Source organism: Pipistrellus kuhlii, unplaced genomic scaffold, assembly GCF_014108245.1.
Source record: "Pipistrellus kuhlii isolate mPipKuh1 unplaced genomic scaffold, mPipKuh1.p scaffold_m20_p_60, whole genome shotgun sequence".
NCBI lineage: Eukaryota > Metazoa > Chordata > Mammalia > Chiroptera > Vespertilionidae > Pipistrellus > Pipistrellus kuhlii.
In genome coordinates, this window is record NW_023425563.1 from 399,430 (window position 1) to 413,188 (window position 13,759).

Sequence of the window (13,759 nt, forward strand, 5' to 3'; positions counted from 1 at the left end):
ACCTTCTAGGATAGGGGTGTCGAACTCAATCAGAGAAGGGGCCAAAATCTAAAATCCAGCCTAAATCGCGGGCCAAATGGTTTACTGAACAGTCATAAACTGTCATTGTGATGGAAACGCAGCGAAGTGCAGTGATGACAGCGTGGTGCGGGCCACATTGCAAGGCCTGGCTGGACGGATTTGGCCCGCGGGCCTTGTGTTTGACACATGTGTTCTAGGAGAATCATAGCAAGCTGGCTTTTTCTGCTTTGCCTTCTGCTAGAAACCGGGCGTGTTCCTCCGCCTGCCTGGCTACCCTTTAACTCCTTCAGAGTGGGAAGGTGTTAACATCAGAGAGAAGCGATATAAATAGCTTTTCTTCAGTGACCTCAACATATTTATATACATAAGAAAATACATTCCCTTAACTCACTGGCAGATTCTGCATCTCTAACTTATAAACAGGCAGAAAGTATCCCCAAATTCTGAAAGACATGCAAAGACAACTCCACACAAACCCTTGTCCTATCCACAGAATCTGCAGAGTCTGGTAAGAGAAGGAAAACAGAGGTCACGGGGGACCTGGGACAGTGAGTCTTCGTCTCCAATGAGTGAAGATCACCCAGAGGGCTGGTTAAATGCAGATGCTGGGCCAGCAGGGCCTAAGACTGCATCTCTGACAAGCTTCATCCAGTAGATGTGTCTAGACACTGAGAACAGAGGACTAGAATGTGGCAATCATAGTGACCTGTGTAAGGGCAGAGCACACATTTAGTGCCCGTGGCTTTTCTTTTCTGGGTGTTGTTTGCTTTGAACAGCTTTAGGGTTGTTTTCTGAAACTTGAGGTTCAGATGGAAAAGATTGGCATGTCGCAGATGGGTCCTAGGCACCATTTATATCAGAAAGAGAAAATGTGGGGACACGAAAGACATCCCCATGGTCCTTCCTGTGGAGATTTCCAGGCCCTGAGATTTCCTCCCTGGCTTCATCAATCCCATTTACTCACCTGCTCACAGATGTTCTTTCACACGGATTTTTGCACCAGTTAGCTAGTTGGTCCTCTTATTTAACTGAAAACCTGCAGGAAGGAAGATACAGGTGGGAACTCTGAGGCGTGTCTCCCCTTCCCTCCCCTCCTACCCCCATGGCTCTCTGTCCCATTACTCTGGTTTTTCTCTCAAATTCTCTGCATTCCATGAAATGTGTACTTCTGTGTTTGAATGCCTTTTGAAGGTCACTCTCCATTAGAATGTAGGTCCTAAGAGCAGTGAGACCCTGTCTTATTCATTGCCATGACCCCTATACATAGTAGGTCCTCAGTTAATCATGTTGGATGAATAAATGCACACAGAAAAATGCAGGCTCTGCCTTCCATGGTATTGTGGGTTGAACTGTATCTTCCAAAAACATGGGTTCAGGTCCTGACCCTGGTACTGCAAATGCGAGCTTACTTGGATATAGAGTCTTCATAGATGTAAAAAAATTAAGACAAGATCATTCTGGGTTACTGTTGTGTGTGGGTTCTAACCCAATGACTGACATCCTCATGAGAGGAGGGAGATTTGGACTCAGAGAAAGACATGGGGAAAGGCCATGTAAAGCTCAGCACAGAGACTGCAGTGGTGCATTTGTAGATCAGGGAAACTGGAGACAGATTCTCCCTCAAAGCCTCCAGCAGGCATCAGCCCTGCCCACACCTCAATTTCGGTTCTGTGAAAGATTGAGTTTTTGTTTTAAGCCACACAGTTTGTAGTCCATTGCTCCAGTGGTCATAGGAAATGAACACACAGGGGTTAGAAGATGTGGTGGTAACAAGGAAGATGCCAACCTTCAGAAGTGTGACAGCTGAGAGACTTCCGGTCAAGATGGCAGTGTACATAAACGCATCAAAATTACAACTAAAGCACAGAACAACAATCATTCAGAACCACCTGAAATTTGGCTGAACAGAAATCATACAACTAGAGAATTAACCCATAATGAGACTGGTAGGAGGGACAGAGGCATGGAACAGGTTGGTCCAACACCCACCTATGGTGTTTTCTTAATTGGGGAGGGGTATCTTGTCTGCAAAGGTTTACATGAGGAGCAAGGAGTCCCAGCTCCATACTAGGCCCCTCAGCCCAGGGATCAAGTGCCTGTAACTTCATGTGGGAATTGTGGCTGAGTGACACAGAGACTACTGGAGTCCCAGTTGTTCCTCTTAAAGGGCCAGCACACAGACTTACTCAGACTCACTCCCTCTGAGCTTTAGCACCTTGAAAGGAACCAGGGACATATGGGGAGGAACTAAATTGTCTGGAATAAGAGCAAAGAACTAAGAGGAAGCTTTCTCCTAGACAAAAGTGCTGGCAGAGGTCACTATTCCTATGCTGAGAACTCCCACCACAGTGCTGACTGGCAGGCAGCATGTCTGAGTTTCCATCAACATGGCTCACACTGTGCGCCCCGTCCTGGTAACTCCCTGAGACTCTGCCCCACCCAATTTGAAGCCCCACTCAAGCTGTTTGCAGTGGTCTTTCGATGTGAATATCCTGTCCTGGGTGAGGTTTCAGACTTTTCTAAAATCTCTCAAACAAGCAGCAACTAGCTTCAGAATGCAACATACCTCTCAAGAGAAGGCCCAAGGCCCAGCACTAGCAGCAGCCTGCCTTGGTTCACAGCTTGGCCTCTCCTGGGCACTGCCAAGCCCAACACAAATAGCAGCCATCTGAAGATTACTCTGTAGCTTGTGCTGGGTGGCCCCAGGCAGGGCACAGGAAGTAGCTGACTTTGCAACTCCTAGGAGACCTCAGAGCCAGGGGACCTGATTATCAGCTTCAGACCATGCCAGATTACAACCCTACCACGTCTAGGAGTGACACACTCAAGGAGCAGACTCGGTGAGTATCAAAGCCCACTGAAGCAAGTCCTGCTCCACAGGAGCATCTCCTGCACAAGCTGTCCACACAGCTGATTGACCTGGGAGTCAATCCTTCCCAGTGATTCCACCAGCAAGTAAGGCTCAACTATAACAGGCCACAAAGAGGTGCACTTAGAGTACCCAGCTCAGGTGACTGGGGAGGTTGAGCCATTGAGCCCTATAGGACACCTACTACATACTCTATCAATTTGAGGAAATATAGCAGCTCTACCTAATACTAAAAACAAACACAGTGAAATGGCCAAAATGCAGAGACAAAGAAACTTCACAATTGAAAGAACAGAAGAAATCAGCAGGAAAAAAAAGTAAATGAAACGAAAGCAAACAAACTACCAACATTGAGTCCAAAACAATGGTTATAAGGATGATCAAGGAACTTAGTGATTACTGCAAGGAACTTAGAGAAATATCAGTGACATAAAGAAGAACCAGTCAGACATGAATCATACACTAACTGAAATGAAGAATAATTTACAGGGAACCAATAATAGAGGAGAGGATGCTGAGAATCATATCAGTGATTTGGAATATAGGAAGCAAAAAACACTGAATCAGAACAGCAAAAATAAAGAAGAATAAAAAAAAGAAAATGAAGACAGTGGGGGACTTCAAGAGTACCAATATTCCCATCACAGAGGTACTGGAAGGAGAAGAGAGGGAACAAGAAGCTCAAAACCTATTTGAAAAAAATAGTGACAGAAAGCTTCCCTTACCTGGTGAAAGAAATAGACATACAAGTCCAGAGAGTCCCAAAGAAGAAGAACCAAAAGAGGTCCACACCAAGACAAATCATAAGTAAAATGATAAAGGTTAAGACAAATGGAGAATCTCAAAGTAGCAAGAGAAAAACAATACCAAAGCCCACTGAAGCAAGTCCTGCACAGGTTGTCCACATGGGTGCTCCCTTAAAGAATGCCCTTTAACATTCTTATAATACTGGTAATACTGGTTGGTGGTGATGAACTCCTTTATTTTATTATTTATTTTATTTTATTTTATTTTTTTGTCTGTGAAGATCTTTATCTGACCTGACCCTCAATTCCCTTAAAGTCACATGGGTGCTCCCTTAAAGAATGTCTTTTAACATTTCTATAAGGGAGCACCCATATGACTGTCAGTTGATTTATCAACATAAACTTTTCAGGTCAGAAGGGAGTAGCAAGAAATAGTAAAAGTATGAGAAAATCAAGGACCTACAACCAATATTAGTCTATCCAGCAAAGCTACCATTTAGAATCGAAGGTCAGATAAAGAGCTTCACAGACAAAAAACAAAACAAAACGAAACAAAAAACTAAAGGAGTTCATCACCACGAACCAGTATTATAAGAAATGTTAAAGGGCATTCTTTAAGCAGAAGAAGAAGAAGAAGAAGAAGAAGAAGAAGAAGAAGAAGAAGAAGAAGAAGAAGAAGAAGAAGAAGAAGAAGAAGAAGAGGAGGAGGAGGAGGAGGAGGAGGAGGAGGAGGAGGAGGAGGAGGAGGAGGAGGAGGAGGAGGAGAAAAAGAAAATGGCAATAAATATGTGTCAACAATTGAATCTCAAAATTAAAGTAAATGAACAAGGAATCTAATGAACAAAATAAACTGATGAATAAAATAGAACCAAACCAAAAATATGGAAACATGCAACAGACTGAAGAATCTCAGAGGGAAGTGGGGAGAGGCGGTGGGAAAAGATCCACCAATTAACTCATGCATAAAAGCATAATCTATGGACATAGATAATAGGGAGGTGAAAGCTGTGGATGGGGCAGGATCAAGGTGATGGGGCAATGAGGGGAAGAAAGCAAGGGGACATCTATAATACTCTCAACAATAAAGATGTAAAAAAAAAAAAAGTGGGACAGTCAAGTGTCATGGTAGCACTATACAAATTGAGCATTTGGGCTCAACCACTGGCCTTGGTGTAAAAATGCTGGTCATTGTCCACAAAGACAGGTGCCGTTAAACATTAAGTGAGCTCACTGCAGTGGCAAAAAGACCTTTTTCATGGCACTGGACAATGACGGAGTCACCAGAACCAGCCTCAACACTTCAAAGTCGTGTTTGGGAAGTGGCGGGATCTGGGTGTGGGATGTGGAGAGGTAACTTCTTGTTAATTCTATGAACCTATGAGAAGCAGTGACACCAGATTAGAACTGCTGTAAGATTAAGATAAAGTTGAAAAGGGAAAAGGCCTCCCCCCCTTTTTTTTCCCTGTGCAGGAATCCTATCTATTCATATCAAAACATGCTCAATTTCATAGGATGCAAAAAAAAAAAAAAACTAATTTTTTTTTTAATCCATTCTTTTATATTCCTCAAAATAGCTTTTTGTTGATCTTGATCCCAACAGTTATTTTGACCTACTCACAATCTGTGCATCAAAGTGATAGTGTATGTGTTTGGCACATAGAATGATTCTTCTTGCTCATTTGAGTCTAAGAGCATAGACCTTGCATGTGTAATTTTAAACAGCCAGATGCCAACCCACCATGTCAATGCACCATGTTTCTCCGAGGATGGCAGTCTTCCAGCTATAACACAAGGCTAAAGCCCTTTCCATATGCAGGAATTATCCCTGATGTCTCCTTTCTCCATTGTGATTCTGGTGGTTATTTGATTAGCATCACCAAGCCAGGTCTCTTCCACATTAACACAGTTCTCTGCTTCCCAGATTTACTTCGATGTTGTGAGTCGTTTGACAGGAAAGCACGTGGACAACTCCTTGATCTTCATCATCAAGATCAGTGATGTGAATGACCATGCACCCCTGTTCCCCAAGAATGAGTTCAATGTCAGTGTGAGAGAGAGCCACGCAGCAGGTGTGTGTGCTGGGCTGTGGGCTGCCCATCCTGTCCCCTGAATGTTCTTCTGCCAATACTTGGGGCACTTGCTCCCAGTTGTCTGCAAAGAGGCAGTTCACTGGCCACATCCAGAGGGCCTAGGCTCTGGATCAGAGTGAATCCTTGAGATCTGCAGCCACTGTTGGTGATATAATGCTGAGTTCTCTGGAAGAGCCAATATGTAAATACCAATATCCTATACACTGAGTGGCCAGATTATTATGATCTCTGAACGCATAATAATCTGGCCACTCAGTGTATATCCTATATAATAAAAGGCTAATGTGCAAATTGTCCCCTCAACCAGGAGTCCGACCAGCAGGCAGGCGGGTCAACCACCCATGTTTCCTCCCCCTGGCCAGGCTGGCTGGATCCCACCCATGCATGAATTCATGCACTGGGCCTCTAAAATGTATATTTGGATGGGAGGAGCTAAAGGAGGGTGGGGCAACAGGTAGAGAGTTACTGGAGGGTGGCAACAAGCTACTGGCACATGAATTGGTACACAGGGCTACTAGTCCTATATAATAAAAGCCTAATATGCAAATTTCCCCTTGGGCAGTCTTTTGACAGGAGACTAGGAATTTGACTGTTTGCTATAACAAGCGTTGACTACCAAAGGGTGGCCCAGAACATGGCAGGTGTTAGCTATGTGGCACTAGCAGTGAGCAGTAGTGGAGATGCTACCAGCACTGATAGGCCCCAATGAGAGCTGAACCATGGTGGGATGGTGGAGCAGGTGAGCAGGCAGTGCCAGGCCAAGGTAGGTGTGAGCAAGGGCCCAGCTTCTTTGCTAATCACCCTGCACATGGTGACCAGCAGTGGTGGTGGGGCCACCATCCAGCTCTCAGGAACTGAGGGAGATTATTATGATCTCTGAACACATAATAATCTGGCCACTCAATATATATAAAATTAGAGGCCCAGTGCATGGGTGGGATCCTGGCCCCAATAGATTGCCCTGCAGGTGGGATGATGGTGGAGCAGATGAGGGGCATCACCAGGCCAAGGCAGGGTGCCAGGTGGGGTTGTGGGGCTGCGAGGGTGGGAGTGTGAGCTGGGGCTGAAAAGAAGTAAGAAATGGTGGACCTTAAAAATGACTTCAGGTTTTCTCATTGCGCAGTTAAACACTGATACAGTTAAATATTTTATCCTTTGTTCTCCCTGGGTGATATCTATATATATAAAAGCCTAAGCAACTGTTATGACAAGATAACTGGCCAGTAGCTATGAAGTACACTGACCCCCAGAGGGAAGATGCTCATTGAAGAAGCTGCTCCCTGGTGTTCAGTGTATTCCCACAGCCAATTTTTTTTGGCTGGACAACCTCCTGTGGTCCCTCTCCCAGGCCAGATGGCCCCAATCAGGACTGGTCAAGATGGCACTGATAGGCCCCAAATGCCAGCCAGCCAAGGGACCCCACCCATGCACGAATTCATGCACTGGGCCTCTAGTATAATAATAATCTGCTTCATGTTGATATTTACTGCTCTGTTGTTGACGATTACCTGAAAGAGAAGTTGGGGTGCTTCACTGAGTTGGAAAAAGTTTAGCCAAGTCAGAAAGCAAGTCTAATTAAGCAAGTTTATTCTATATCTATAAAAGGCTAAATTGACTCACATGTACGATACATATAAAGCTCTCGTTGGTGCCAATTGCACGCATGTGTTTTTACCTGTCATTGTTGATCATGAATTTGGTTGACACTTCTATTATAAAGGGAGAATAGCAATGTTAACATATTTCTTCTAATTAACTTCCTTTAAATGTGCATGAATCTATGCACCAGGGCACTAGTCTAAAATAAAGCCAAATGAGGGAGAAAGACAGAGCTGGGCAGTGAGTTCCTGAACATCACTGTGATTTCTCATGTGGTGGAAAGTGCACCCACAGTCTGTGTTCCAATTTACTTCTCCACCAGCACCTATGGGAGTGGATGGTTCACCTTAGATGATTAGGTGCTTGCATGCTTTGTAAGCTTCTTGGCTGTTTCCATTTTTTCTTCCCCTTGCTTGTTTTTTTCTTTGCCATTTCCATTAGTATGTTTCTCATTTTTCTTCTCGATTTTAACCTCCTCACTCTGTTTTAAGAATGTCTATATCACCCAGCTTGCATGGTTCAGTGGTTGAGAATTGATCTATGAACCAGGAGGTCAGGGTTTGATTGAGACTGGGTTATGGGCTCAATCCCTAGTGTGGGGCATACAGGAAGCAGCTAATGAATAATTTTCTCTCATATTTGATGTTTCTTTCTCTCTCTTCCTCTCTGGAATCAATTAAAAATTAAAAAAAAAAGAATGTCTATGTCTGCCATGAATATTTTAAATATGTCCTTCTGGTTTATCATTTCCTTTTTAATTTTGTCTGTAGTTTTTGTTAGCCATGCAGTTAAAAGCCTACCTATCAATTCTGCCCTTAAGTCTTCTGCATTAGCAATCATAGTCATATGATGATATGAATATCCCTTTTTGTTTTGTCTGCTCCACCTACAGTTTGATTTTATATGCAAATATTTCAGCTACTCTAGTGTACGTCCCAATGCTGGTCAGCAAAGTGTCCCCTTCCCATGGGTCCGATAGGCTGCCTTTGGCCATTAGTAACAATTTAAAAATTCTTCCAGGTCAGCCTGTTCTTCAGATGTTAACGGTTGATTTGGATGAAGAAAACACTCCAAATTCTCAAGTCCTTTACTCCCTCATTTCACAAACGCCGTTACTGAAGGAAAGTGGCTTTGAGATCGACCGTGAGAGTGGAGAAATCCGACTCTTGGGATGCTTGGATTATGAGGTTATGTGGATTTTATTTCAAAACAGCGAAATGGTTATATCTCTGACCCTGGGCACGGGATTGATGTGGCTCCTGGAAGCCCTCTGGCTGGCTTGCTACTGAGATTCTAAACGGCATGTTCCTTTATTGACGTCTGTCCCCTTTCCTGCACCAGAGCTTGACTTCCCTTTCCTCCCCACAGACTGCTTCTCAGTACACACTACTGATCAGAGCAAGGGACTGCGGGGAACCACCGCTGTCAGCCACGGCCATGGTTCACATCAGCGTGCAGGACGGCAACAACCACAGGCCCACGTTCACCCAGGAGAACGTAAGACTTGGCTGTCCCTGACCCCAGTTCCGTTGTGATGGCCCAAGTCCTAGGCTCAGTCCCCAAGGGAGTCCCATAATGGAAACTAAGAGTCAAGAAGTGACCATGTGGTTAGAGATTCGTTTAATGAGCTGGCATGCTTTGGTACTTTGGGCCAGAAACTGTGCTCAGAACTTTTTCGTGCATAATTTCATTCTTAATTGCTGGAACTCCTCGTGATCTCTGTTCCTCACATGCAGACATTGAGCCTCCAGGGAGGTCAGAGACGCCACACTCCCTGTTCCCCAGGGGTTCTCAAGGTCACACTATTGACATTTGGGTGGGAAGTTTTCACTGAGGAGGAGACTGGCCAGTGTATTGTAGGGCAGCACTAGCTGCCAGCAGTTCTCCCCCAAGTCATGGAAACCAAAAGTGTCTGCAGATATGTCACACGTCCCCTGGAGGGGAGAGCTGCCCCGGTGAGAAGCCTAACCCTGGGCTATCCCCGTGTTCAGGGCTATAGAAGGCAAGAGGAGGAGGGTGCTGAGTCTGGCCTCCGTCCCATTCAGTGATGCTCCAGGCAGAATGTCACGTGCTCCACAGTTCTCAGGCTGGACGTGTGGGCCTGCCTGGCCCCGGGGGAGATGCCACACCACTGCGGGCCTGCAGGACCGCCGGGGAGGGGTGGGCAGTGAGAGCTACCCAGCATTGTTCTCCTTTCAGCCCCATTTTTTACTTTTCCATATGAATTTATAAAAGAAAATACCCGCCACCACCAATCATCCATTCCCTGGGGATGGGGTTTTTGTTAGTCTCCTCATGGCACCTAAAACAGAATTTGGAACAGAAAAAAGGCTACAAATAACTTCTTAAAACACGCCACTTAAAACATTTTAAAAATTGTATGAACTAGAACTGACATTTTATAAGGAAAGCACAACACCAAATGGTACAGAAAAACTGAAGAGTCATATTGGTCACGCGTGAACCTTGTTTCTAGGCTCTTCTCTGGCTCGGTGCAAGCTGTGCTTTCAAAAGCCAGGCTGCAGAGCCGAGCCCTGCCTGGGGATGGGCTTGCCGGCGCAGCATCTTGTCCCTGGAGTGTTAAATAGCGATCTCCACTAAAGGCTGCATTAGAAAGGACCTACAGGACCAAGGAGGGCCAGGATTCGGGGCAGCATAAATGCGGATGGGTTGTCATTTAAAAAATTCTCAGACAAGTGGTGTCTGCGCCGGGGTGAAGAGCGGGCACTTGCAAAGCCCCTCTGCTGCATGGAAAGGAGGCCCCGGCCCAGGAGGAGGGGGAGCTGCTTGTTATCCACGCTCTTCGTGGCATCAGGCAGTTTCAAACCCGTGAGGTTAAATTCACCAGCAAGAGAAATATCCAGGTTGCAGCGTGAGGGCTGACACGTCTTCCCCTTCTCCTTTCCCATTGCATTTCTTCGCCTCCATGACATGGACATGTGGCTCCTTTCTCAGTACCAGATTCAGATTCCCGAAGGCCGAGTCAGCCCAGGCGTGCTGCGTCTCTCGGTCCAGGACCGTGACTTGCCATTCACATCAGCTTGGAGAACCAAGTTCAACATCTCCGATGGCAACGAAGAGGGACATTTTGACATCTCAACTGACTCTGAGACCAACGAAGGAATACTAAACGTTATCAAGGTAAAGCAGCACAGAGCACACGCGGGTGGTGGCCGAGGATGCTGAGGCAGAGCCAGTCTCCAGGCCTCGCAGTGTTTGGTGCACTGGAGGCCCCAGCGAGGGGCCAGGCTGGCCCAGGACTGCTGAAGAGGGCCCTTGGCCCTTTGCCGTCCTGGCTCCTCCTACCAAATCAATATCAATATAAAAAATAACAGTTATTTTTGATAAGACTTTAAGTACTTTGACATTTAATACTTTAAAACAAAATTTAATAGACTTACATAGGCCTTAAATATTTTCTTTCTGATAAAAATATCCCAACCATTTTATCTCACCCTGAGTTCATCCGTTTCCTTCTGAGTCTAAACAAATAAGAACATTTCCACAAGCACCGAGAGCATTGAAGGTGCTGTCTCTCAGCCTGCTGTGCCTACGGAGCTGGTCCTGAGTGACGTGTCATTGTCTCTATTGACAAGGACACCAGAGAGGTTGGGCCATTCTTGGGAAGTCACACAGTGGGAGGAGGGTGACAGGGTCCCAGGTGAGATACCACATGCTGCTGACCTGCCTGCTGAGTCCAGCCCCTCTGTCCTTTAGGTCACTGGCCACCTTGAGCCCTGAGTAACTATGTCGTTCTATATGCGTATTTCCTCCAGGCCCTCTGACTGGTTTCAGCCAGGCTGTCACATTAATGTTTCATTGGGCTACAGTTTTTGTTGCATTTTTCATGACCCCGACGAATGGTGGCCCTTTCCAACCAGCATGGGGGCGGGGGGAAGGGGGAAACTGCATAAGTGATTTGACAGTGAGCTGAGGACTGTGTCTTGATCATTATCAAAGACACCGTAAATAGCAAGTGGAGTGCAGAGGCAGAGGGGCCTGGCTGCGCGAGGGGCAGCAGGTGCTAACGAAACCCTCTCCTCGGCCGCAGGCTCTGGATTACGAAACTCGTCCCGCGTGCAGCCTGGTCATCACTGTGGAGAACGAGGAGATGCTCATCCCCTGCGAGGCCGGCATGCTGGGGACACCCGGGAGGAAGGCCGCAGCCAGCGCCACGGTGCTCGTGCAGGTGACAGACGCCAACGACCCACCTGTCTTCCACCCCAGGAGCCTTGTAGTCCGCGAGGTCGCAGGTGCCAGGCCCGGGATGCACTTGGGAAGGTTTAATGCTACGGACCCAGAGGGAAGCGACGGCCAGATAAGGTGAGGAGAGGAAGGAGGAAGGGGGCTGTTGAAGCAGAACAGCCATGCAGCTGGGAACAGTCCTGTCAGAAAACCGGTTTCTCTGGCGCAGTGCTGGGTGACTCTGTCTGTAATGAAAATTCCAGAAGGTGCCTGGCCCAGGACCCGTGCCTTCTTCCTTCCGCAGCATTCTCTGACCACCAGGGGACTGACTGGCTCATTCCCTTTGCACCTAGAATACACTCTTTGTTGTTGTGTTGGTCCTCACCTGAGCATGTTTTTCCATTGATTTAGAGAGAGGGTGGGGAGAGATGGAGGCAGTGGGAAGGAGGGAGGGAGGGAAACTTCAATGTCAGTCATAATTGCCTGGTTGCCTCCTGCACTTGCCCTGACGGGGGGCTAGGGTGAACCTGCAACGTGCCCTTGACCAGGACTCGAAAACAATGTTCAGGTGGACGCTCTGCCACTGAGCCACGCTGGCCAGGGCTGGAATATGCTCTTGTATAGTGCTTTTCTTGTCTTAGAATACTTGCTCCTATGCTTCTGTCTCCCTCTTTCCCAAAGGGTGTGAGTTGGCCAGCCTCTGGCTTCTGGACAACAGAGTGTTTAAAAAAAAAAATCTGCGGTAAAATGTGTATGATGTGAGGTTTACCATTTCAGCTGCTTACCAGTGCGCAGCTCAGTGGCATTGAGCACATTCAATGTTGCATGACCATCACCACATCCATCCCAGAATTCCTCTCATCTTGTAAAACTGGAACGCTGCCCCATTAAAAATAACCCCATTCTTCTCCCCAGCCCCCTAACCCTGGGCCCCACCACTCCGCTCTGCTTCCATGAACCCGAGGACTCACCCAGCTTGCCCTCTTGGGACTGGCTTACACGATGGCACCTGAGCCCCTGAGGCCCGCCCATGAGGCAGCAGTCTCCCCTTCTTTTGAAGGTTGAACAAGACAGAGAGGGCAAAAGCAGGCTTACAGTTGTGGGTTCCTGAATTTATTCTTGAATGATTATTACTTATTACTTATTGTTTCTCCTTCCTTATGAGCAATGGCAGCCCTGCTTTGCCCCACCCTGTCCTCAGTGAGGATGTTTGCACAGAGAGACATTTCACTGACCACTCACCTGGTGGCTGGTGGTCACTTAGGCTGCTTCCACGTTTTGTGAATAATTGACAATGGCGTAAGTGACATAGCCCGTCACAAAACAACAAGTACTGTGAGACTCCTCACCACAGCCCACGTCAGAGACAGAAAATCGTAGAGAGAGCAGCTGGCGGCTGCCGGCTCCTGGGCTGGGGTGGGAGGAGCGGGTCCGAGCCATGCTCAGCCCACCGAGGACCCACACTCAGTCCGCAGTGAGTGTCCACCCAGCCCAGCGTCGCGGGCCTGGGCATCCCCATGTGGCTTGTGACAGGACTGGTGTCTGTGGGAGGTGGTACGGGAGTTGACTTCCAACGCAGCTGCAACTTTAAAGACTGCGGTCTCCTTCTTCGAGGTACGAGCTGGTTCACGATCCCGCAAACTGGGTCACGGTGGACGAGCGCTCTGGAGCGGTGGTCGCCAGGCAGCGGCTGGACCGAGAGTCCCCCCATGTGAACAACGGCGTGTATGTCATCATCGTGCACGCCGTGGATGAGGGTGAGTGCTCACCCCGGTCGGGGGAAGTGTGTCCTTGCTCCTGCGGGAAAACAGGGTCAGGGGCTCTCAGCCCCCGTGGGGAAAGGCCGACCTTTCAGTGCTGTGCACACACCAGTCATCACAGAGCTCTGGCCATGCACCGGGCCGCAGCGGGATGGGGAGGGGCTCAGAGGGCAGCCCAGCGCCTGCCATCTGCTCTTGAGGCCCAGGCCCCATGACTGGGCTGGTAAGAGCAGTGCCCAGGACAGGGCTGGCTGTGAGAGCGTGTCTCCGCACTTCTCTCTGAGGCCCCCAGGCAGACGCTTTAAACCTGCCAGGACCTGAAACTGAAGAAAAAGCAGCTTCCAAGAAACTTCAGGAATTGTGTTTAGGGCCCCTGAGAATTCACAACCCCAGTTGCGAGGATATGCAGCTGTGTGTCCTGTTCAGAAAAACCGGCTGGCCGGTGCTGGTTGGGAAATATTATAGTAAATCTGCCTCCCAGCAGTCTCA

The 13,759-nt window shown here is 47.6% G+C and overlaps 1 protein-coding gene across 1 annotated transcript in view; it reads left to right on the top strand.

The window, feature by feature from the left end:
* CDH26 (cadherin 26) overlaps nt 1–13,759 on the top strand; it is a 31,483-nt gene that overhangs the window by 11,591 nt on the left and 6,133 nt on the right. The window contains exons 5-10 of the mRNA XM_045574995.1: nt 5,558–5,705; nt 8,346–8,512; nt 8,694–8,822; nt 10,281–10,466; nt 11,377–11,648; nt 13,125–13,267. Of these exons, the coding sequence (XP_045430951.1) occupies nt 5,558–5,705; nt 8,346–8,512; nt 8,694–8,822; nt 10,281–10,466; nt 11,377–11,648; nt 13,125–13,267 (1,045 nt within the window). The remainder of the gene's footprint in view (nt 1–5,557; nt 5,706–8,345; nt 8,513–8,693; nt 8,823–10,280; nt 10,467–11,376; nt 11,649–13,124; nt 13,268–13,759) is intronic.